Source organism: Eulemur rufifrons, chromosome 30 (genome assembly GCF_041146395.1).
Source record: "Eulemur rufifrons isolate Redbay chromosome 30, OSU_ERuf_1, whole genome shotgun sequence".
NCBI lineage: Eukaryota > Metazoa > Chordata > Mammalia > Primates > Lemuridae > Eulemur > Eulemur rufifrons.
This window is the reverse complement of record NC_091012.1, coordinates 20,580,760-20,603,359: the sequence shown is the minus strand read 5'-3', so window position 1 is coordinate 20,603,359 and position 22,600 is coordinate 20,580,760. Positions and strand designations below refer to the sequence as shown.

The 22,600-nt window shown below is 62.6% G+C and overlaps 1 protein-coding gene across 3 annotated transcripts; it reads right to left on the bottom strand.

Annotated features, from left to right (window-relative positions):
* Positions 1-1,853: 1,853 nt before the first annotated feature.
* L1CAM (L1 cell adhesion molecule) lies at positions 1,854-13,813 on the bottom strand. Of its 3 annotated transcripts, XM_069463011.1 has the most exons (28): positions 13,738-13,813; positions 11,304-11,318; positions 10,810-10,915; positions 10,434-10,636; positions 9,314-9,436; positions 9,055-9,225; positions 8,663-8,774; positions 8,328-8,512; positions 8,025-8,156; positions 7,750-7,893; positions 7,289-7,400; positions 7,029-7,195; positions 6,778-6,934; positions 6,485-6,609; positions 6,248-6,358; positions 5,876-6,073; positions 5,622-5,692; positions 5,219-5,441; positions 4,576-4,691; positions 4,189-4,390; positions 3,980-4,102; positions 3,717-3,890; positions 3,496-3,615; positions 3,237-3,389; positions 2,963-3,097; positions 2,756-2,828; positions 2,646-2,657; positions 1,854-2,085 (listed from the first exon to the last, which is right to left on the bottom strand). In XM_069463011.1, the coding sequence occupies exons 1-28, from the start codon at positions 13,811-13,813 to the stop codon at positions 1,854-1,856; spliced, it is 3,771 nt and encodes a 1,256-aa protein (XP_069319112.1). The 3 variants fall into 3 exon arrangements, with proteins under 3 accessions (XP_069319112.1, XP_069319111.1, XP_069319110.1); XM_069463010.1 differs by lacking the exon at positions 2,646-2,657; XM_069463009.1 differs by lacking the exons at positions 2,646-2,657; positions 11,304-11,318.
* Positions 13,814-22,600: the final 8,787 nt, after the last annotated feature.

Sequence of the window (22,600 nt, the reverse complement as noted above, 5' to 3'; positions counted from 1 at the left end):
GCGAGACAGGGCAGGAGAGAAAGGCTTGAGTGGGCCTCGGGGGCAGGGGTGGCGCCTGGGCAGAGGGGCTGCCCGCAGGGCCGGGGCTGGGGCACAGGTTTCACTATGCCGATGCGGGAAGGAAATTCTCTTCAGGTTAGAGATGAAACAAAGCCCCCAGCCAAGAGTGCAGGGGCTGGGGCTTCGGGGGAAGGCGTGAGGCCGCGGAGAGCCAGCGAGGAAACTGCGAAACTCCCAAGGAGAGCTGGCCATCCCCGGGTCCACTCGAGGTTTGTGGTCATTAGCTTAAAGTGCTTCGCAGGGGTCTAGAGAGCAGAGGACCACAGGGAGGACCACTCCGCCAGAGCACCGTCGTGCTGCTTCTGCGAAGCCCGGGAGCCAGGCAGACGCTTGTAGGTGGCTGTGGGTGGCTGTGTGCCCTTAGGCAGCGAAGAGGCTCTGGGACCTCTGGGTCCTTGGCCACACTCTACTCCCACATGTGACCCCGCAGAGATGAATGGCCCAACCGTGGTGAGAGCCTAAGCTTGGTCCCACCAACAGTGTGGCAGCGACACCCAAGGGACAGGCAGCAAGGCCTGCAGAGCAGGCGGAACGTGCGGCCCCCGGGCCGTGGGGCTGGTCCTGGCGATCTCTTGCGGTGCGGGGCGTGGATGGCAGACACAGAGCTCGGCACAGTGACGAAAGGCCTCCTTCATTTCCAGGTTTTATTTACCTGTTATAATTCTGATATTTATGTACATATATATATATACTTTTGTTTTTTTGAAGAGGGCTCATTGACAGACCAAGCAAAGGCATATTGGGGAGCCCGAACTGCTGGGCGGGGCGCAGCAGCGTTGGGGGGACCAAGGTTTCCTTTTTTTTTTTTTTTGTCTGTTTTTATTTTTCTGGGGATGGGTTCATCAAAGCTAATTGCTATAAAACCTAGAAACCACCTAGAGACTCAGACATCTGCCTACACACTAGTGGCGTATGGGGTCAGGGCGAGGGTACAAACTCTCAAAGTCACGGTGTATTTACATTCCCAAGGTGGGGTTCGGGAGGAGGCCGAGGAATAAAACTGTTCAGACAACGGGGCACGGTGGGCAGGGCTGCTAAGGGTCGGGGGGGGGGTGGCAGCTGGGAGGGGCTGGCCGGTGGGCAGTGGGAGGAGGCGTGCCCACCCTGCACCCCGGCAGTGACAGAGGCCACTTGGATGTTGCGTGGTGGGTACTGAAGGCAGCGTGTGTATGGAGCTCCTGACAGCCAGCCGCGGGGTGGGGCGGGCGGCGGGAGGAGGGTGCTGACCTAGTGTGAGTTGGGGGCGGGGACTCTGGGCTCTGCAGATGGCCTCCCCAGCACCCGCGGCCAGCTTGCTCAGCCCTCTTCCTGGTTGGAGCAGAGATGGCAAAGAAAAGAGAGCAGATGGCAGGGACACCGAGTTCCGTCCGCAGTCCCAGCCAGGCTGGCCAGGGAGTGGCCGAGGGTCGGGAAAGGTGCCAAGCCTGGTCCTGGGGAGACCCCACCATGTCTGCCCCAGGCAGAGAGCGAGGAGGACAGCATCGTGGAGACCGTTCCGGGGCCACCTCACTTCTGCTCCCCGAAACCATGGCCCGTCTGCCCAAACAGGCTGGCAAGGCAGCACCCAAAGGCCCCTGACATGTAGGTGATCTGCCCCTGAGCTGGAGCAAAGCAGCGCGTGCCCAGGAAGGGGTGCAGCTGGGTTTTGGCAATAAAGTGGGGACCAGGTGGCAAGAAGGGGCCTCTCCTCTGCCCCAACTCAGGCTTCCCACGGGCCTGCTGGAGAGAGGGAGGGGCCTCAACCCCAAGGTCAGGGGCACAGCACAGGCCCCGCCTTGCCTAGCTGGACTCCACTATTCTAGGGTCACAGCAGGGTTGATGGGGGAGGTGGCCCCTGAGCTATCGTTGCCCCCTGCCGCCTCCTTCTCCTTCTTGCCGCTGTACTGGCCAATGAAGGAACCGTCCTCGTTGAACTGCACATCCACGCTGCCCCCATAATCAGCCAGGCTGTCGTCACTGCCCAGGGGCTTGATGTCTCCGTTGAGTGATGGCTGGCTGCTGCCAAAGGCCTTCTCCTCGTTGTCACTGCAGAGGCAGAGGGTGGGTACAAGTGAGGGGATGAGGCAGATTCCCGCCTGCCCTCCGTTTGCTCTGAGTGTGTGCGGGGAAGAGCAGCTCTGAGCACCCTGGCAGGTGGCTCTGGGGTCTTGTCCTTGACATACACCCGGGAGGGCCGGCCTGGGCATTTGCAGGGTCCTGATGACTGGGCAGGAGCGAGTGGGCGCTCGGCCTGGGGGCTGACAGGGCCTGGCTCCTTGCCTGGTCCCCTGGCCCTGTGTACATGAGCCTGACAGGGACACCACTCCTGCTGTCAGCCCTTGTGGTGCCTGCTGTCTGGGGTCTCCCTCATGGAGAGGAGCTGGGAAGGCGACAGGCAGGCCCGGAAGCTGGGATGTCAGTGTGGGGAAGCGGGGCTGGGGCGTGGTAGCTTCTCCCTGAAATGGGGGGCGCTGGGCCAGAGGGCTGGAAACGAGTCGTGTCAGAGCCCCGGCAACCAGGGGACAATGGTGCTCCCAGGCACACACTGTGCATAGGGGGTCCCTGCCGTTGGGGTCTGACGTCCACCTCCACCGCCCCTGCCTTACCTCTCCAGGGACCTGAAGTCACCCAGCAGCACAGAGAAGAGAGAGAGAGAGGGTCAGGCGTGAAAGCGAGGGTACAGCCGGGCGCCGGCAGCTGCCCCTGCCCCACTCACCTGTACTCGCCAAACGTCTCGTCTTTCATGGGTCGGGCCTCGGAGTCCACCTGGGTGTCCTCCTTGTCCTTCACTGCAGACACACAGACAGGCCGGCTCCCTCCCCTCTGTGCTCTGAAGCGGCCGGCCTGGGAGGAAGAGCCCTGGCGCCCTGCCCACCCCCAGCACGCCGTGCCGCCCGGCCACCCTCCCCGGCGCAGCAGTCACCTGAGTACTTGCCCCCCTTGCTGCGCTTGATGAAGCAGAAGATGAGCAGGATGAGCAGCAGCAGGACCAAGGCGCTGACGAAGCCGATGAACCAGCCCTCGGTGGCGAAGCCGGCGGCAGGGAGGCGCACGCGGCCTGCGGGAGGGCAGGAAGGACACGGGGCCCCAGGTGAGCCACTGCCCGGCGGAGGGACCGCTGCCCTCTGGGGCCGCGCGTGAGGCCCGGGCGGCGGTGGCCGTGGCAGGGACACGGCGAAGCGGCCTCGGTGCCTCACCGGTCCCGTTGGTCTTCACGACCATCGTGTGCAGCAGCTCCCGCTCCCTCAGCAGGTGGATCTCGTAGTCGGTGTCCGGCTGCAGGTCCCACTGCGTGTAGGAGCTCTGGTTGTAGCTGACGTACTGCGCCAGGTAGGCGCCCCCCTTCTCTTCTGCGCGGGCGAGAGGGCAGGGCGGCGGCGGGGTGAGGGCGGGGCTGGGCAGCCCCCGGCCCAGAGCCCCCTCCCGCACCCCGCCCAGGGGCCCCTTCGTGCTCACCTCCCAAGGCTTTGAACCGGATGTGGAACCGGAAGTTGCACTGGCCCTCCTTGGGAACCCAGGAGATGACGCTGTAGTTTTCACCCGCCATGGCCGAGATGTTGCCGAAATCCGGGGTCCCTGGGGGGCGCGGGAGTGAGGGGAGTGTGTGGGACCAGCCAAGCAGTCCCACGGCTCACCCTCCTGGGCCACCTCCCGGCCAGGCCCTCCCTCCCGCTCACCAGACAAGGCCATGGTGCCTCCTTCCCGCACAATGGCCTCGCCAGGGCCCTCCTTTGTGGTGGCCTGAAGCTGGAAGCGGTACCGCAGGTTGGGGCTGAGGTTGGTCAGGTTGTGTGTTCGAAGCTCAGGGTCCGGAAGGTCGAAGGACAGCTGCTCCTTGCCCGCCTCATCCACTGTGGGGACGGGCGGGGGTTGGCTTGGGCTGCCAGCTCTGCCGCCCACCCCCAAGTCACGCCCGCCTCCCTGCCACCGCTGCACGCACGGGGGTGGTAGGAGAGCACGTAGCCAGTGAGCACGCCGTTGTGGCTGAGAGGGGGCTGCCAGTGTAGCAGCAGGCTGGTGTCCGACTGGCACTCCAGGTGCAACGCCTCAGGGTGGCCGGGCACTGTGGGACACAGACGCCGGCAGGTAGGTCCTTGCCCAGTCCGGGGAGGAAGGGTGCGAGGTGGAGGCATGGGCTGAAAGACTCACCTCCCTCTGGGGTGCTGAACGGGAAGTCACTGGCAGGCCCCAGCCCTCGCCCATTGAAGGCCTGCACCTCCAGGTGGTAGAAGCTGTAAGGCCGCAGGCCCCCAAGGATGACGCTGGTGGTGTTGGCAGGCACCACCACGTGGCCCTTGTGGACGTGCCTCTTGCTGTGCTTCCTCTGACTGCCCTTCCACCAGTACGTCACCTGCACAGGGGGACAGGAGACCTCGTAGGGTCAGAAGACATCTAGCAGGGACTCCCAGTGCACGTGCCCCATCGCCCTTGACAGGGGCCCTTTCCTCCCAACCCCAGGCTTCCAGGAGAGCCCCCAGTCCTGTGACTTCACCCGGTGATCGCCCCAACCCCCGCTCGCGTGCCTTGGGCCCTTACATTGTATCCCCGGAGGTGGCCCTTGACCTGGGCCAGGTCCACAGGCCACCACCTGACCAGCACGGTGCTCGAGTTGAGGATCTGGACGCCTTCCACCTCGGGGCTCACCTGTGGGTCTGGAAACAGCCGGGGACTTGCAGAGGGCCCACCTGGAGCCCTCCCACACGGGGAAGATGGCCCTGCGTGCTACACGGGGGAGTCTGGTGAGGAGCAGCGCATTTGCATGGTCTGGAGAGCTCTCCCTGGACTGCTTATTAGTTGTGAAGGTGAAAACAGTAACTTAGAGGAGAAACCAGAAAAAGTCTTGACAGGGCAGTTAAGGTTAAGGTCTGGTAACGGCCCAGACTCGAGGACAGCAGAGAAGCAGAGTGACTAGATGCTTGTACTGGGTCCCTGTAGCGCAGGGAGGAAGTGCTGCAAATGACATCGTTGGTTGACACCATTGGAATATTGGTTGCCAATTACAGAATTGTATCAGTGGGGAGTGTCCAGAATGTCGCGTCACTCTGGTTATGTAAGAGAACATCCTTATTCATAGGAAATGTGCAACCGAGTATTGGGAGCTGGGGACCAGCATGGTGGCGGGCAGTAGGCCACACATGCGTACACAGTGACACGCAGGTGGACTCCACCGGATACTCACAGTCCTCCCCGGAGTAGCCGATGGTGACCTGGGGCTCGGGGCCTTTGCCCTGGCTGTTGACGGCCTGGACTTTGATTTCATAGGGCACAAAGGTGGACGTGTTGGACACCACCAGGAACGGGTCATTCACTATCTGTTCCTGCCAGATCCCCCGTGTCCCCTGAGGGCGCCACTGCACACGGTACTGAACCTGGGGGGCATTCCAGTCCATCCACCGGAGCGGCTGGAGGGAGGTGGCAGAAAAGGAGCTGGTTGGCCAAGAGCACAGGCCTTCTGTGACCCAGCCCCAGCCCAGACTTGCATCCCCAGCCACTGGCCTCATCCTTAGCACAGCCAAAGGGGAGCGGCAAACACCTGGGGCCCGGCCTCCTGTCCAGGGCGAGCTCAGCCCAGGGCTCCTCACCTTCCACGTGATGACCATATTGTTGGTCTCATTCCCTTCCCCCTTCACGTCCACAGGGTTCTTCTCTGGGGCTGGGAAGTAACATATTAGCACATCAATGCTGCAGACAGACAGGGGCCAGCAGCCCCAGGGAACCCCGCTCCCCCCAGCTCCCCCTGGAAATTTGAAAGCAGAGGCACCTGGGCACAGCCCAGGGCCCTGGGGACTGAGGCCCCCTTCCAGAAGGCACGGGAGTGGGCACCACGCTGGCTTACCTGCCTCAGGCGTGACCACAGTCTCGGAGGCCGGGCTGGGCTCCCCGGGGCCGTATTTGTTGATGGCAGTAACCCTAAAGGTGTAGTGGACATAGGGCGACAGCTTGAGGGTGGTAGAGGTCTGGTTCCCTGGCACCTTGCCCAGACTGTACCATTTCTCAGGTGCCATTTCCTTGTCCTCAAATTCAATGTCATACTCTGCCAAGAAGTGAACCGGCAATGCAGTCATCGGCGTGTGGCTTAAGGGAAGGGCCACGGGGTTGCTGGGTACAAGCCTGGCGCTCCCTGAGCACCCCAAACACAAGCGCATGCTGAGCGAGGGGAGGCCCTGGGGGTGGGGTGGCGGGGTGGCGCCATGCTCGGGCCTCTTACTCTCGATGGGGGCATTGTGGTCTTCAGCGGGGCTCCAGGACAGGCGCACCTGGCTCTGCTTCAGCAGGTGGAGGTCGGACAGCTCCAGCTGGGGCACCGGCCCAGGGCTCCCTGAGGGCCACGGAGGGTGGATTCTCTGGCACCCTCGAGAGCCACACCCACCGCCCACCAGCTCAAAAGGGCCCAGAAGTACGAGCCTGGGCCCCCGATGCCCCAGGACCCCATCCTAGGACTCACCCACCACCAGGAGCTGCGCCCTGCTCTCCACCACGTCCAGCTCGGTGCTGGCCACGCAGCTGTAGTTGCCCTGGTCGCTGTAGTCCAGGCTGCGGATGACCAGCTGCCCGTCCTCTATGAAGTACCTGGGGAGAGGGCCCTGTTCGCCCTTCGGCTCCCAGCAGACCCAGCACTTCCCTCCCCTCCCCTCCCTCTCCTGCCAGAACCTTCCCCTCAAAGCACAGAGGCTCCTCCATGGATGAGGCCAAGAGGTCCGGCCTTCCATCAAGCCTAGCTTGGGGCTGGGCCCTCACTTGTCACTGTCCCCCAGCTCCTGGAGGTCTCGACCATCCCCACGCCACGTGATGCTGGGCTGCAAGGAGGGGTCAAAGGAGGCCTGGCACGTGAACGTCACCCTCGAGCCTTTCTTCTCGATTGCGCTCCGGGGCCCCTGCGTGATCTGAGTTGCATCTGAGGGCAACGTAGGGGAGGGTCAGGGTCACTCGGGAGATCCTGACCCTCCCTCCCAGAGGCACTGCCAGTCACATGGCGGAAGTCATCTGACCTTTAACCTGCAGGTTAGCCACGATGGTCACATTGTTTTGGTCATTGGCAGCCTGGCAGAAGTAGCGTCCTGTGTCATTGGCCTGGAGGTCTCGGATGCCGAGGGTCCCGTTGGCATAGGGGAAGAAGCGCTCGTCCTGAAGCACTGTCATCCCCTCCTCGTCCAGCCTAGGGCGAGCAGCGCAGGCCTGGCTCAGGCCAACTGGGCTCCCCGGGACAGGTGATGGCTTAGAGGTCCCCCCACCAGGATGGGGCACTCACCACTGGACACTGGGCACAGGGGCTCCAAAGGCCTTGCACAGAAGGTAGGCGGTGCTGCCCTCGACGGCCATGTATGTCTGGTTGTCGCTAGTCAGGATCTTGGCCGGCAGCTCTGGGGGAGAAACGGCAGGCCTCAGGGCCACGATCGTGACAGAAGCCAGTGACCCTCCATTTGGCATCCTCAGGCCCCCGGGGAACCCTGCACATCTTCCTGTGCCACTCCCACCTCTGGCCCCCACCAGGCTGAGTCCCTCTCTGCCTTCAGACACAGATGTGGCTCCAGTCCCGGCCGTCCAAGTTTTACCAACGATTCGAGGCCAAACTGACAGTCTGCCTCTTCCCGAAAGCCTTTCTGGCCCAGCCCCCAGTGTCCCCTGGGGCTCATGTCCAGGCTGAGCCTCCACGTGTCATGGCTGCTGGCTGAGTGGCCGTGGAGGCCTTCCCGGCGGGCTGCCACTCACGGACGACGTAGATGTAGGCGTTAGCCAGCAGGAGCCCATGCCGGTTGCGGGCCTCGCACTGGGTCACCATCGTGTCGCTGGGCTGCACGTTGCTCAGGATCAGGGCGCCACGCTGGATCTGGTACTTCTGGTCTTTGGCCAGCTCTGTGCATACAGCAGGAGGCCCACGGGCCCAGGCAGAGCGTTGAGCTGCGCGGAGGCCCCCACCCCCCTTCCTCCCCCACAGCGCCCGGGGCTCACCACGCTCGCCCTGCCCTGCCCCAGGCCCTGCTCACCCTCCACGGGGATCCCGTTGATTCTCCAGGTGACCTCTGGTTGGGGCCTGCCCTGGACTTGGCAGTCCAGGCGGGCAGTCTCTCCTGGTCCGTACAGGTGGCTCTGGGGCTGGTGCAGCCAGTACGGGGCGGCTGTGAGGAACAGGAGAACTGTCCTGAGCCCACGGCCCGCAGCCAGTTCTTGCCCCCGGCACAGACCCTGCTCTCCCCGTGACAGCGGGCACTGCAGGCCACCATCCCGGGAGGTCATTCTGGGGAGCCTGCGGCAACTGGGGGAGGATGCGCCTGGCAGAGCCACCGTACCCTCCACGGTGACGTAGTAGGCGTGCCGGGCACTGCCCAGCGAATTCTCGGCCAGGCAGCGGTACTCGCCGTCATCCTCCTCGCCCACGTTCAGCAGCTGCAGGGTCTTGTTGTGGTTCTGGTAGGTGACGCGGTCGGCCGGCATGGGGCCACTGGGGCGCAGCCACTGGATGGTGGGTGTGGGGCTGCCCAGGGCCATGGTGCAGGGAGGCCAAGGGAGGAGGGCAGAGGGGAGACAGGACAAGGCTGCTCAGCCCAGCCCCCTTCGGCCCCCCACAGAGGCCTGAGCCCCTGCAGGGCCCCTCTCACCTCCCGCCCTGGGTGCCCAGACTCACAAGCCCTCGGCAATGCACTCCAGGACTAAAGGCTGGCCCTGCAAGGCCACCAGGTGGCTGCTGGAGTTGGTGGGGAAGAGCAGGCGTGGCTTCCTGTCAATCATGCTGTTGGCTGCATGGGGCGGGCGGGGAGGGGGAGCAGTGGGTGGCTGGCCCACTCCTCCCTCCCCACCCATGGACTCACAAGGCCAGGTGGCTCTGCACACCCCAGCAAGGCCCTGGGGCCTCAGTGTCCTCCCCTGTTAAACAAAGTGCCCTATCTCTGGCCACCTGGAAGGGGCCTGGGCGGGCTCAAGGTGGGAGCCAAGCCGTTCTTGAGGAAGACTAGGGTCGTCCGATCTGCTGTGGGGGAGAAGAGCCAGGGAGGGGGCGTCAGGGCCCTTGAGACTCACTGGCCTTGACCCGGAGGTCGATGGGCTCCTTCTGAATGATGGTGCGCGTGCCCGGGAAGTGGGCGTGGCAGATGTAGTCCGAGTGGTTGTCCGAGGTGAGCACGTTGGCGAAGTACAGGTTGCCGTTCTGGCCCATCGTCACCCGCTCGTCCTGTTTGATGTGCAAGATCTCTGCGGGGGACAGGGAGGCAGCGGTCAGGACTCCCGCCTAGGAACACATCCCCATGACTTCCAGGCGTCAGCCCTCGCCGGCACCCACTGCTGTTCATCCAGTAGATCCGAAGCGGCTCCGCGCTGGGTGGCGGGTGGCAAGGCAGGATCACAGACTCCCCTTCCTCCACCTCGACAGGTTTCACTGTCTCCTTTGGCCACTTGGGGGCACCTGGAAGGGACAGAGAGGCTGGCACTCTCCTCCCCATCAAGGCAGTGCAGGGCAGGAGGAGGAGGGCTACACTGGGGAAGGACCAGTGGGTGAGGGGTCAGGCCAGGAGGAAGTCCACAAGAAGGGCGGCAGCGACTCTGGTCCTTTCTGGGCTCAGGGTGGAGGCTGGCACCCCACGGGAGGGACAGGGTGAGCAGGAGGCCAGGCGGCCGGGAAGGGTTAACCCCGCGCAGTTCTCAGCTGTCCCTGCCCGCCCAGGGAGGACGGGTGGGGGAGGCTGAGGTGCAGCGCTGGGGGAGGGGAGCCGTGGACGGATGCGGGAGTCACAGACCCTTCCATCATCCTGACACGGAAACCATGGCAATGGTTCCCAAGGTAACGCCAGGGGCGGGGAGGGGAGAGGAGAGCGCTCAGGAGGCAGAAAGCTCAGGGAGGATGGAACGGAGGGAAAACCCCAGGGAAAGGGCGACATAGATAACTACGGAGCCCAGAGCAGGAAGAGAGGGTGGACGCCAGCGGAGGCCAGGGAGCAAGGGAGAGCCGGAGAGAGGAGGGAGGCAACAGAGACGGAGGGGAAAAGCTGAGAGGCAAGAGGAGCCGGATGAGCACGGGAGATGGACAGAGATGGCCTGAGAGGGGTGAAGGAAACGAGACAGAAACACAAGCCACCAAGCCCAAGACCGCTCAGTGACTCAGACAGGGTGCCATTCAGCCCTGGGCCCAGCGGCAGCTGCCAGGCAGGCACTGGCAAAGCCCGAGGGAGCTCAGGGGACGGGGGACGGGACATCCCACAGTGCAGAGGAGGAGGGTGGGGAAGGAGGACACCGCTGGGGAAGAGGCAGGGCCCGGGGCTGGCAGGGCACCCAGACCCTTGCACACTAAACAACCAGTTGCAGGACAGCGGCTTCCAGCCGGACTCCCACACGAGCTCCCGGGGCCTGTCTGAGGGAGCCTCCCGTGTGCCCAGGCCCTCCCTGGCCCCTGCAGGGCGTCGCACCCTCGGCCATGAGCTGGATCTCGTGGGACATGGCGGTGCCCAGCTTATTGCTGGCAAAGCAGCGATAGATGCCCTGGAATCTCTGGGCAAAGTTGCTGTTGTTGCCTGTGATGGTGAAGGAGCCAGAGTGGGGTGACTGGTGCACGGTCACACCCAGCTCTTCCTTGGGTTTGAAGTGGACACCGTCCTTCGTCCAGCGGAACCTGTGGGCAGAAAAAGGCTCAGAGGCCAAGGCCCTAGAGGGCCAGAGCAGGCCCACAGCAAGAGTGTGAGCAGCTGGAGGCCTCAGGGGATGGGCAGGGAGCAGCTGGGTGCAGAGGTTTGGTGGCCCAGGGAGGCGTGAGGGCTGGAGGCTGAGGTTGCAGAGGGCACTCACTGCACTTCGGGTTTGCCACTGGCCTCACACTTGAGGCTGATGTCATCTGTGGGGAAGACGACCAGACGCCGTGGAGACTGTTCCGTGATGACAGGTGGCTCCATCACTGGGGACAGGATGGAGAGAGCAGTGGTGAGGATGGGCCTCCTACCATGAGGGAAGCAGGGGCTTGTGGGACACAAAGAGATGGAGAGAGAAAGGGACACACATAAAATGTAAAAAGAGACAGGGACAGAGAGAAGACAGCAAGAAACGTCACAAAAGCAGATGCCTGAGAGAGAGAGACAAAGGGTGTGAAAGAAAGAAGAGAGAGGTGACAAAAGCCAAAGACACAGAAACTAAGGACAAACCTGTGTTGGAGAGAGAGGGGACCAGAGATAAGGACAGAGACAGTACAAAGACAGCCCCACGCAGGTGACAGAGAGACAGGCTGAGAGGAGCCTCTGACACAGGGACCCAAGAGCACAGGGCACGTGGCCCCTCCCGCGACTTACCGTGGTGTCCCTCATCTGAGCAGTCCCAGGCAGCAGGGAGAGAAGGAGAGAAACTCTGAGAGGCGGCACCCCCGTCCCAGGGAAGAGAAGGCGGGAGGGGAGGCTGAGGTGGTGACAACAAGGGGCACATGCTGGGCTGGAGCAGTGGCAGGTGCCCAGGGAGAGGGGTAGAGGCACAGGGCAGCAGTCCAGGCGGACCCAGCTCCAACGGGCAGGGAGAGAGAAATTCTTGCCTTTGACAAGGAGCGTCCTTGCAGCCCCCTGGCAGGGCCTGGTGGGGCCCACAGAACCGACCCCACCCCAACCAGGAGGCCCTGCAAGGCTAGAAGGCAGACAGCCCCCAGCCAGGGCACCCTCCCTGGCTCCAGCCCACTTCCCCGCTAATCCAATTAGCACAGCTCAGTGTTTTCAATTACCAATTACCGCGGCCTTCAGAGCCCTGCACCCCTCCCCCTCAAAACTCTCCCAAAGGCCTCGCTGCTGCATCTGAGTCTTCACAGCCTGCAGGGCTGGTGCCAGCCCTCCTTCCCTCTCCTCCTGCCTCCCAACCAGCCACCAAGCTCCCTGGGGCAGAGGCCAGAGGGATGGTCCCAGTCCCAGGACTCAGCCCGCACCTGCCAGGAGCGCTGGGAGGCAGGCAGGCATCAGGGAGGGAGGGGGGACAGGGATGGAAGTGAGCCGCCTCTGAAAGCTTTGTGTCTGCAGAAGACCTCGGTGTACAGCCTCTGGGAAGCAGGACCAGGCTCCCTGGGGACACTGCACAGGGCCCTGAGTTGGGGAGGGGCCAGTGTAGGCAGCTCGAGAGCAAGAGACAGGGACAGGGATGACAGGGTGGGGAAAACCAACCAGGTGGAAGGAGCAGGAAAGAGACAAAGAGGCTGGGGTAGCTGGGAAGGGACAGATGGAGGGAAGCTTCCGGCAGGGAGGCGCCTGGCTGCCTCGTAGCAGGGTCAGTACAAGTGCTGGTCAGTGCCCAGGGCAGCCTTGGCACTGCCATGGTCTTTGGCTTCGTGCTGTCCCCACACCCGTCTTCCTCTACACAGAATGCACTACTTGTACGTCGGTGGATGATGTTGCATTATACGTCCACTTGTGTCCTCTGTGGCTAAAAACCTCACTGTGTGTGTTTCTCCCAGTGTCTTTGCCCCTTTCCTGTCTCTGTGCCTGGCAGGATACAAGTATCTGGCTCCTCTGCGTCTACTTGTGAGTGCGTGTCCACGTGTACCTGTGGCAGGGGAGTCTGCCTGGGTGTGACAATGGGGACCTCCACGTATGTCTCTAAGGGGCATCCCAACCTTTGTCTCATCAGCCCCTCTTCACCCCCCTCCACACCCTTGCTGCCCCTGATGCCAGGCGCCCCTGTCCTATTCCTGGCACAGTGTTCCCCACCCCTGGCCCCCAGCTCATCTCTCAGTGACACTGTCCTCCCCCATGTCCAGGCTCAGAGACAAAGGTGGCAAGGTGAGGTGAGGGAGGCACTGGAGCCTGCCCTCAAGATGCCCTGTGAAATGCCCCCTCACAAAGCCCAACGGCCCCTTAGAGCAGTGTCTTACAAGTCTTACGCTCAAGAGAAAACATCACGGTAACACACTCCCCACGAGCAAATAGGTACTCACAGCCAGCCCGCCACACATACACACAGCCCGCCGCAACCCAACGTCACGGTCAAATGCCTCAGCCCTTCACAAACCCCGACTCAAGTAACAGCCATCGTGACTCACAGACTTGTCCATACAGGAAGTCAAAACCACATTCGCAAAGATCCGCGCTCTCAGTCCATCACGACCACACACACCCACACACGCAAAGACAGTCTTTCCAACTGGCAAGCACACACAAGGAAGTTCAGTCACAACGCTATAGCTGTACTCCCAGACAACCACATACCTGCCTGTGGCCTCCCCCTACAAGTGTGACAATCACAGACACATGCTCCAGCAGCCCCGCCCCCATCCTCACCAAATAACCACGGGTCTGAAAGCACCCAGAGGGCTGCTGGGCTGGGGCCGGGTGTCTCAGTTCAGAGACAGGGCTACCAAGGGCCCAGAATTACCCAAGTCAGAAATAGGGGCAAGACTCGAATCCGGACCTTTGCACAAGCTAGCTGAAGACTGGGGACAGCCTCAGTCTCCTGTCCGCCACAGCCCTGGGGCGTGGGGTGGAAGCATGAGTGGGAGGGGGGTGGGCCGGGCAAAGCAGGCGTGTAGAGGCGGCCCGAGGCCTCGGCCCGGCCGTGGTTGCGCTGTCCGCGGTGCTGAAACCTCCAGCCGCCCGTCCTGGCCCTGTCTGTGGTGCTGACACAGCCCACGCCTTCGACCCTGCCCCTCTCGCCAGAGGTACGCGAGGTCGGGGTACCTCCCGCCCTCCCCATGCCCAGGTGAGCGGGGTGCGGGGTGAGGGCCCGGAACGGGGAGAAGGCGAGGAGGCTACTCACATTCCTCGGGGATCTGGATGAGCAGGCAGGGGCTGCAGAGGAGCAGAGGCCACACGTACCGCAGCGCCACGACCATCTTCCTGCCGGCGCTGGCGGCTCAGCGCGGCGGCACAGCCGGCCGGCTCGGGCTCGGCCGAGGGAAGCGGGCTGGTGGGCGGCCTGGGGAGGAAGCTGGGGTGGGGGCACTGGGAGAAGGGAGAAGGGAAGGTGGGGTGGAGAGAGGAGAGAAGGATGTTAGTTAGCGACTGACATCTGGGCGAGCCAGGCCTAGCCCCGCCCCCAGCCCCGCCCCGCCCCCGCCGCCGGCTTCTCGTCCCTCCTTCCCCCCCACCCCGGCTGGGCCTCCGGGTTGCCTTTTATTCCCTCTCTATTCTCTGCCAGCTGCTTCCCCAGCACCAACTTGTTGCCCCGTCAGCTGCCCAGTGCATGCCACAGGCCACTCTGCACGGCATCTCCATGTGCCTGTGAGCAGGCATCCGTGGGGGTGCGGATCTGCACGTGGGCAGGGAGCCAGGGACGCTGGTGTTTACGCGCCATGTGTGCACGCACAGGCCATTTGCATGCGTCCTCCCCGGGAGGGTGCACTCAGCAGTGGCTGTGTGCTGGCGTGTGTGTCTGGAGGTGTCCATACGTGGGTCTGCTCGCTGCCTGTGTGTCTTGTGTTTCTGTGTGACTCTGTGGGGGTGAGTCCCTGTGTCCCCTATCGCCATGTGCACACACAAGCACAGTGTGCACGCTTATGTGGATAAGAACTCTCCTTGTACTCCCATTGCTCTGGCTTTCAGAGCCACCTGATCCTGGGTGCCGTGAGGCCCAAAGAGCCGACGGGGGCTTGGGGAGCAGAGTAGAGAACAGTTTCAGGATGAGAAAGAATGGGAAAAGAAGCCTTCCCTCAGAATCGGTGGGACAAAGAGAGGAAAGGAGGAAAACACCTCCCTGCTGCCCCTCAGTCCCCTGGGGGACAATAGAGGTGACCGTGGCCTCCTCCCTTCCAGATGCTCCAGGGTCAGGGCAGCGGTCAGGGAAAGCGCTGGGACATTTCTCGAGACAGAGTTTCTGACTCCTCTCAAGCACCTCACAGTCCCAGGTTGCAAGCCATTTTCTGAGTCAACCGCTATCTGTGTCCACCCCAAGCCCAAGCAACACCAGCCATGCCCCCAGCCCACCTGTGTGCAGGAGGGGACTCCCCTGACAATGACAAGAAGAAGAAACAGACTCCCAAGTAGACAGACCACGTGGATTCCAAAAAGGAAAGGGCATGAGAAAGAGGCAAGGGGTCGAGGTGCAGGAGAGGCAAGAAGGGGCGCTGGTGGGTGACCGAGAGCGTGGAGGCTGGAGCCCCAGACCAGATGCCCCCACTGCATCCGTACTGGGCATGCCCCCTGTGCCCAGCTAAGACCTTATCATAGGGGGACCAAGCCTCACACAGAACACCGAAGGGTGGACAGAGAAGCCTGGTGTGCTGTGCTGGCGCACCTGAGCTCTGTCAAGAGCCACAAATCAATTTTGCGTGAGGGAGTGACCGAGCAGAGTGGGGACTGCAGCAGGTCACGTGGGGGAGAGCAGCAGTCAGCGTGGAGCTCTCAGAGGTCCCCACCCAAAGCTGGAGAGAGGGCTGGGGAGGCACGGGGGGGGGGTGGTCAGCGTGGCCAGCCTGGAGGCCAAGAGAGTGACTTGGAGGGTAGGAAGTAGCAAATGGCTGCAAGAGCTAAGCTGGGGCCCAGAAGGGAGGAGCCACAGTGGGTCTGCTCTGCCCCCCCTCCCCCAACAAAGCCAGTGCGATGAGGGCAGGCCCCAGGCGGCACTGGCCTCAACTTCAAGGCCTGTACGAAGCAGTGGGGGACTCAGATCAGAGAGCGGGCGATCAAACAGCAGCCTTGGGAGCTCCGAGCATGGTCTTAGGAGGGGGAGGGGAGGAAGACTGGAGCGAACGGGAAGCTCAAAAAAGGACCCTCCTGCTGCGGGGGGCTCGGGTGCTCTGTTGAAACGATGGTTTCTGCCGTGCCAGTTCCTCTCTTTGTCCTCCAAATCAAGGTTCCTGGAATGCTGTTTGGCATGTATACCCAGGGGGTACACACACGGTCCATACAATATCCCTGACCCTCTGGTCCCCACTCTCTCCCCCATCCCAGCCCCAGCTCGACTCCCCACAGCCTCACATCAAACCTCTCTTTGGTCCCCTGGTACTTGCTACCCAGCCAGCCACCACCCTGGGCACTCAGAGCTAGGCAGGAAGGACCCAGAAGGTGAGAGGCCCGACAGCCGGGAGAGGGCTCTCGCTCCTCCCCTGCCACTGCCTCGGGGTCTCTGATCTGCCCCATTCCTCAGGCAATTACAGAGCAAGCGCTAAGGTTGTCATCTCAGCAGGCGCCTACCCGCATCAGCCACGGAGGGCAAGGGAGCAGAGAGGGGGAGAGCTCCACAGATGGAGCCAAGGCCGCTCTGCCGAGGGGTGACAGACAGAGGGAGACAGGCAGGAGGGAGCAGGGGAGGCTGAGAAGTGGGGCTGGGGAACAGGAGACAAAGACAGGCATTGGAAGACCATGATAACCAAGATGGAAACTGTTAGGGAGCCGGAGAAATCCAGAAACAGAGACCTAGGCGGCGGGAAAGGGAGACAAGAGGAAAAGGAGTACAAAGGCTGAGAGCCAGCCGCAGAAAGCACTGCTGAGAAATGGCAGAAAGAGCGAGAAGAGTGAGGGGCGGGGGTGGGCGGGTGCGCCTGCGCACAGGCCGCCTGCGCAGCATCCTTGTCCCTGGGGGGGTGTGCCAGGCAAGGGGCGGGGGAGTAGGGAAGAGGAGCCTGGGTCAGTGGCGGCCTTCCCAGGCTTGGAGGTCAGGCTGGACTGAGAGGAGGGCGGAGAGACAGACAGAGGTGGAGCAGCTGTGAGCTGGGGCCAGAGACACCAACAAAGCCCTCGGTGACAGCGGCAAGGCCCCGCCCACTTGTGGCACTGGGGTAAGAGGCCGAGTATAAGACAAGATGAATGACCTGCTGCTGGCTGCCCCGTGCCATGCCAGGGAACAGGTGGAGGTCCCTGCGGCGGGGAGGGGTAGGGGAAGGACAAGCACCAGGGAATCGCAGAGGATCCTTCCAAGGTTGCTGCTAGCACGGAGTGGGCATGACAGTGAGCGCGTGTGCCCGCGTGCGTGCGTGCACACGCACTGTGTACACCGGCCGCTGTGCTGGGGGTGCAGGACAGAGGTGGGGCTGCTCCAAACCCGCACTGCCCAGGTGTGAGGGCCTCACACACTGCACTGGGCAGGCAGGGAGACAGGGCACTGAGGCGACAAGGCCAGGGAGATGAGGGCAGGCCACCCACCCCCGCCCCTTGAGCTGCCCCTGGGTCCCGCAGGGAGTTCTCTCCTCTCCTCTGCACCAGCATTGTCTGACCATTGTCTGACCGGAAACAGGTTGCCAGGGAGGGACGGGGAGGTGGTGGAGCCTGTCTGAGACGTGGGTCGCTACTTCCCTCCCTGAAGGTCCAAGAGCGCCCCGAGCATGCACACTGCACACACGCCTGCGGCTCCTGGGCTCTGCCTGGAGTTCTTCTCAAAGGACAAGCAACAGGAGGCCCTTCAAGAGAGGAGCAAAAGATCTCCTGGCCCTCCTGCCCATCCACTGTGGATGGCAGCGCCTGCTAATCGGGAGGCTGGAGCGGGGGTGGGGCTGGGGGCTCAGCACCCAGGTACACGGGAGGGTCAAAGTGTGGGGGCCAGGTCCATGCACTTGTAGTCTGGGGGGCTGGAGGGGCCTTTGTGCCTGTCGGTGTGTATATGAGGGTGTGGGTGTCACCTACACCCCATACACTGTGTCCCTTTAAGGCTCCCCTTCGCCCTGCCCCCCAGGCTGTGGCAGGCGGGTTTCTATGGTGATGGAGCCCAACTCCCTGGCTAGCAGAGGTGGGGGAAGGCTTGCTGTAGCCTACTGGCTTATTGAGATAATACGCAAAGGAGGCTGCTCCAGGGAGCCCCCACAGGTACCTGGGGAACCGCAAGTCTTAAAGGACTGCTGCACTGCCCACCTCACCCCTCCCTAAGGGGGACCCCCAGAGAGTGCACCCTCAGCCTCTCAGCAGCCTGAGGCTTCAGTCTCCAAGGCAACTACAGCTTACCTGTAAGGGACCATTCTCCTTAAAAGATGGGGAAGAAAAGGACAGAGCTTAGCCCTTTGTGGGGAGGCAGGGAGGACGGTCACGGATTCTGGATTCTCAGCTTCGGCCAGCCCTGCTCAACCCCGGGATCTCAGGCAGCCGCCCTCGCTGTTAAATACAGTCGTGGGTCGCACTGACCACACACCGGAACTCTTCTAAACACGCTTACAGACATCGACTCATGTAATCCTCAGCATTCCCCCGTGAAGGAGGTGCTAGCCATCATCACTCCCATTTTACAGAGGGGGAAACTGAGGCTCAGAGGACTGGAGAACTGTGTCCAAGGTCGCAGAGCTGGCACTGGCACTCACCAGGGGTGGCGTTCTACATGGGGTGGAGGCTCCCAAAGCTGCCAAAGGCAACTCTGGGGTCAGCTGGCCTCTCTGAGACTCTGGCATCCAGACATGTGTGCCTGCCTGGGTTCCCAGGGGACCAGGGGCCATTGTGCCCCCCGGGGAAGGGCCTGTTTGCCAGGCAGATGGCAGGCAAACATGGGGGCAGGGAGCAAACTCTTGGGAAGGAGGCCATGGGGAAGCAAGATGTGACCAACATCACATCTCAACACAGAGCAGGAACCCGGGGTCCCCGGCTGGGGTCCCCACGGCCTGAGGCTCTGTGGGACTTTACGTGATGCTCCTCCCAATCCAAGTACTTAGCCCAAGAGAAGCCAAGCTCTTTTCCCTGCTGGGGTTGGGCACATGCCGGGTCTCTCGCCCCCCACCCCTGCTATCCGGAATCCAGAATCTTGGTGCACTCTGACCCCTTTCTTGCCACACTGGGGCCTCAGCTGCCTGGAAGGCTCCTCTCTCCAGTCAGCTTAGTGGAAGGCCCCATGGAGCAGGGGCCAAGGCTCCAGCTCCCAGACCCCTGGAAGGCCAGAGAAATTAGGCAGTAGCAGGGCCCCTCCCAGGCGCCAGGCTTCCTCAGGACCTGAGCCCTAGAGGGGCTTCAGGGACAATGTGCCTCCGGTTGGGGGTCCCTGGAGCTATGGGACAGGTATGCAGTGGGGAGAGGGAGGGAGCCGGGCCCTGGCCCGAGCCTTGGGGTTTGCTGCTTAGACCAGCAGGCCTGGGCCACCTGGCCCAAGCGTGTTGGTGTTGGGGTAGGGGGGCCTGGAAACAGCTCAGACACCGTCAGGCCCCACAGGCCCCCTTGGGCTCCCCACTCCCAAAGGGTTAAAGGGCAGAGGGGGGCACAGGAAGCCTGGGGGCGGACAATGGAGCCTCTGTCCTCCCCAGGGCTTCAGCATTCCTCAGGCATGAAGCAGACAGCTGGGGGAGGGGGCCAAAGGGAACAGCCCCCTCCACTGAAGCCACAAGCCTGGGTTGGCCAGAGGCTCTGTCCTCCGCATCACGTAGCTCTGCATCCAACCGCTGCAGCCACCACCCTCAGCCACACCCCTTCCCAGCACAGGCCCTGTTGGGGCCCGTGAGGAAGTGTGTATGCGCGTCTCTCGTGGACACGCACACGGATGTATACATGCAACCACACACATGACCTTCACTCAGACGAATAGGAATACTGGACATCACACACACACATGCAAATACACACATGCAACCAGATATATGAGCTCCACATATGCAAATAAGAATACTAGAAGCCACACACACCCACGCTCCCGAAGTCCCCCCAGCAACCCAACTATCCCATGCAAACCTCCAGACTGGGGCTGCCCTGTCCCCACACCTGCCCTGCACTGGATCCTTTAGACCACAGTGGTAGGGAGGGAGCGGGCCCCTGAGGACTCAGTCCCCTCCAAGCTCCACCCTCAGACTGACATTGAGTAGGAGGGGCTCAGAAGTCTCCCCTGGCCAAGTGCATAAAGCCCAGGATGCTGGCACCCTCCCGCCCCACCCGATTCCTGGCCCACACCATGCCCCTCCTGGGTTTAGGGGCCAGAGCCCGGCACGAGCTGCTGAGTGGCGAGACAGTGGCTAGGCACTCCCTATGCAGCTTTCCAACCTGGAGGGAACACAGAAGGGCCAAGGCAAGCTCCTGAGGCCTTGGGCAGGGGCCCCGGACAAAGGAAAGCTGCTAGGAGACCAGTAGTGCGAAGGACCTCCCGCCCTGGCCCTCTCCTCCCTCTCTCTCCAACGGCAGCCTTTAGGAAGCCTGTGACCTCCACCACTGCTCATCTGCCTGGCGGCCACCAGGTGCCCCCATCCACCCTCCAGGTTGGACAAGGCCCCCATGGGGGCTCTGGGCCCAACCCAAAGGCCTGGAGCCCAGCTGAGTGTGCTGAGTGGCTGCTGGACAGGGCACAACCTCAGGCCTTCAGGGGGAGGCAGGGGCAGCTTTGGGGAGGTGGGGACAGGAGCAGAGAGATGGAAGACAGACAAAAGCAAGTGGAGCTGGAGCAGTGGGCCAAGGCCCAGGGAGGGTGGGGGGGCATACACCGCTCCCACCCCACAAGCTCCACTGAGCAGGAAGGGGAAAGGGATGGTCTGGGGGACAGGGAGAACTGGGAGGCTGCCGAGGAGAAAGCAAGGGGGAGAAGCAGGAGAAGGGGGTGTCTAGGATGGGCCACTCAGAGCAAGGGGGAGATAGAAAGCTTTTCGGGGTGGGGGCTGCTGAGGGCCATTCCAGAGGGTCCCGCCCCAGGATCTAACCCCAGCCTTCCCAATCATAGCAGCAGGGGCCTATGAGACCCCAGAGCAAGTGTCTGGAGCACAGGGCGGGGCCGCCACTCAGCCTGCAGAGCAGGGGATGGGCTGGCACCCCAGTCCGCCCCCACCCAGGCAGGACCTGCACAGGACCCCACCCCGACTCCACGCCCTCCTCTGGAACACGCCCTCCTGGAGCCTGGTCCAGCGCCACAGGCGGTGATGAGTGACTGGAGTGGCTGGGCTGGACCACTCTGAAAGGCCACATCACCCTCATCCCCAGAAGAGTGCCAGCTGCAGCCATTTCAAGTGGTACCAGGGACCATTTGCCTTGAAAGGGACCTTGGAGATCAGTGAGTCTGCCCCTCATTGGACACCTGACTGTCCCAAGCCACCAGGCTAGGGAACAGCCAATATGGCACATGGGGCTGCCTCCTTGCCCCTTGCCAGCCAGCCTTGGCCAATGCGTGCCATAGAAGACACCACACCCCAGTGTGGACCGGGGATCTGTGCCAACTGGGGACACCGCCCAGGCACCCTGTGCACCGCAGGAGCCCACAGACCAGGCCCCTCCTCACTCTGCTTCCCTTTTCCCTTCAGAGAACCATGAGAAAATAAAATAGAAAGAAAATGAGCCCGCACCCCATGCAGACAAGGACAGGGTTGGTCCAGTTTGTTACTGGCTCTTCCACGGGCAGCTGGAGCCTGGCCCAAGCGGGCACTGGCCGTGAGCAGCCGCCCGTGAACGACTGCCCACCCTGGGCCGGGGACCCTGCCTCCAGGTGCTGACTGTCTTGGTGCTGAGCAGGGAACCAGGGGAAGGGCCTTCCTGGAGGTGGCGGCTGCTGAGCAGGGCTTTCCCTCTCCGTGATCAGATCCCCAGACTCTTAATTTCTTTTGTTCTTTCCTGTATATTTCAGGTGTACCACACACACAGTGAGGTGTGTTACTTTTGGGATCACACACACACACACAAACACAAATAAATATGGAGAAGCAGAGGGAGACTGGGGTGCAGCAAAGAGAAATGGCCAGGAGCCAGGGAGCTGGGGAGGTCCCAGTCCCACCCATCCCAGCCCTGCTAAGAACTCCCCAAGTGGCCGCAGTCAAGTCCCCAAGGCCCAGGATCCCGCAGGTACGCACGTGCAGATGCAGCATGGGTGGGTGCTGTGCCGGGTGAGAGGCCAGGCCAGGCAGAGTCCCACTGCCTGCCCCAGCCACCTTACAGGGGACAAGAACGATGGGGCTCGGCAGCAGTTCCAGGGAAGAAGGGCTGGCTGGGCTTATTCACCGTCAGGACCACGTGAGTCAGCAGAGATGGCACCGGGCTGCCCAGAAGCCCCTGCCCTCCAGGTGGTGTCACCCAGGAGCAGGGCATCTACCTAATGGGGCGGGGGAGGGGGTGCCAGGCCCCCACTCCTTGGGGCGATGGCCCTAGGCCCGCCTCCCTGAGACAAGCAGGGATGGGCAGGGGTCCAGATACCCTGTTGGGAGCAGCTGGCTGTACTAAGTGTTCTTTGCAATCCCTGACAACCAAGAGACCCCAAAAATCTAACCTAGAAAGGAGGGAATGGAATCACAGACCCCTCCCATAACTGAACAGAGATAAGAGACGTGGCAATGGGCAAACGACCTGCAGCAGGCAGGGACAGGGCCCCAGGCATCTTGCGTTTCAGAAGTCCCTAGCCCTGAGCCAATGGAAGCCCTCCCTCCCTCACCCCTACCTGATGGACCCACATTCGACACCCATGTGCACGGGAGGCACATCAGTGGGTGCCCAAACCGACCTCACCCAGTGCACCCTTTATTGGCCACAGAGCCGGTGAAAACAGGCTGCAGACGCACCCTGCGCCTCCAGAGAGGGGACTCCGGTTTTGCCGCAGGCTTTGAGGGGAACCCCGTGGAGCCCAGGCTGGGGTCTGGAAAGAAGGGGGAGAACAAAGCCCCCCTAACCTCGGGGTGGGGGGGCAGGCAGCGCCCAGCCCTGGTCCCTCCCCTCCCCCCATTGCAGGGGCGGCTTAACCCAATCGCCACCCCCAACGCTGGCGGCCGGGTTTTCAGCCAAACAGGGCTCCCCACTAGGGAAGAGGGGCAGCCACGCCC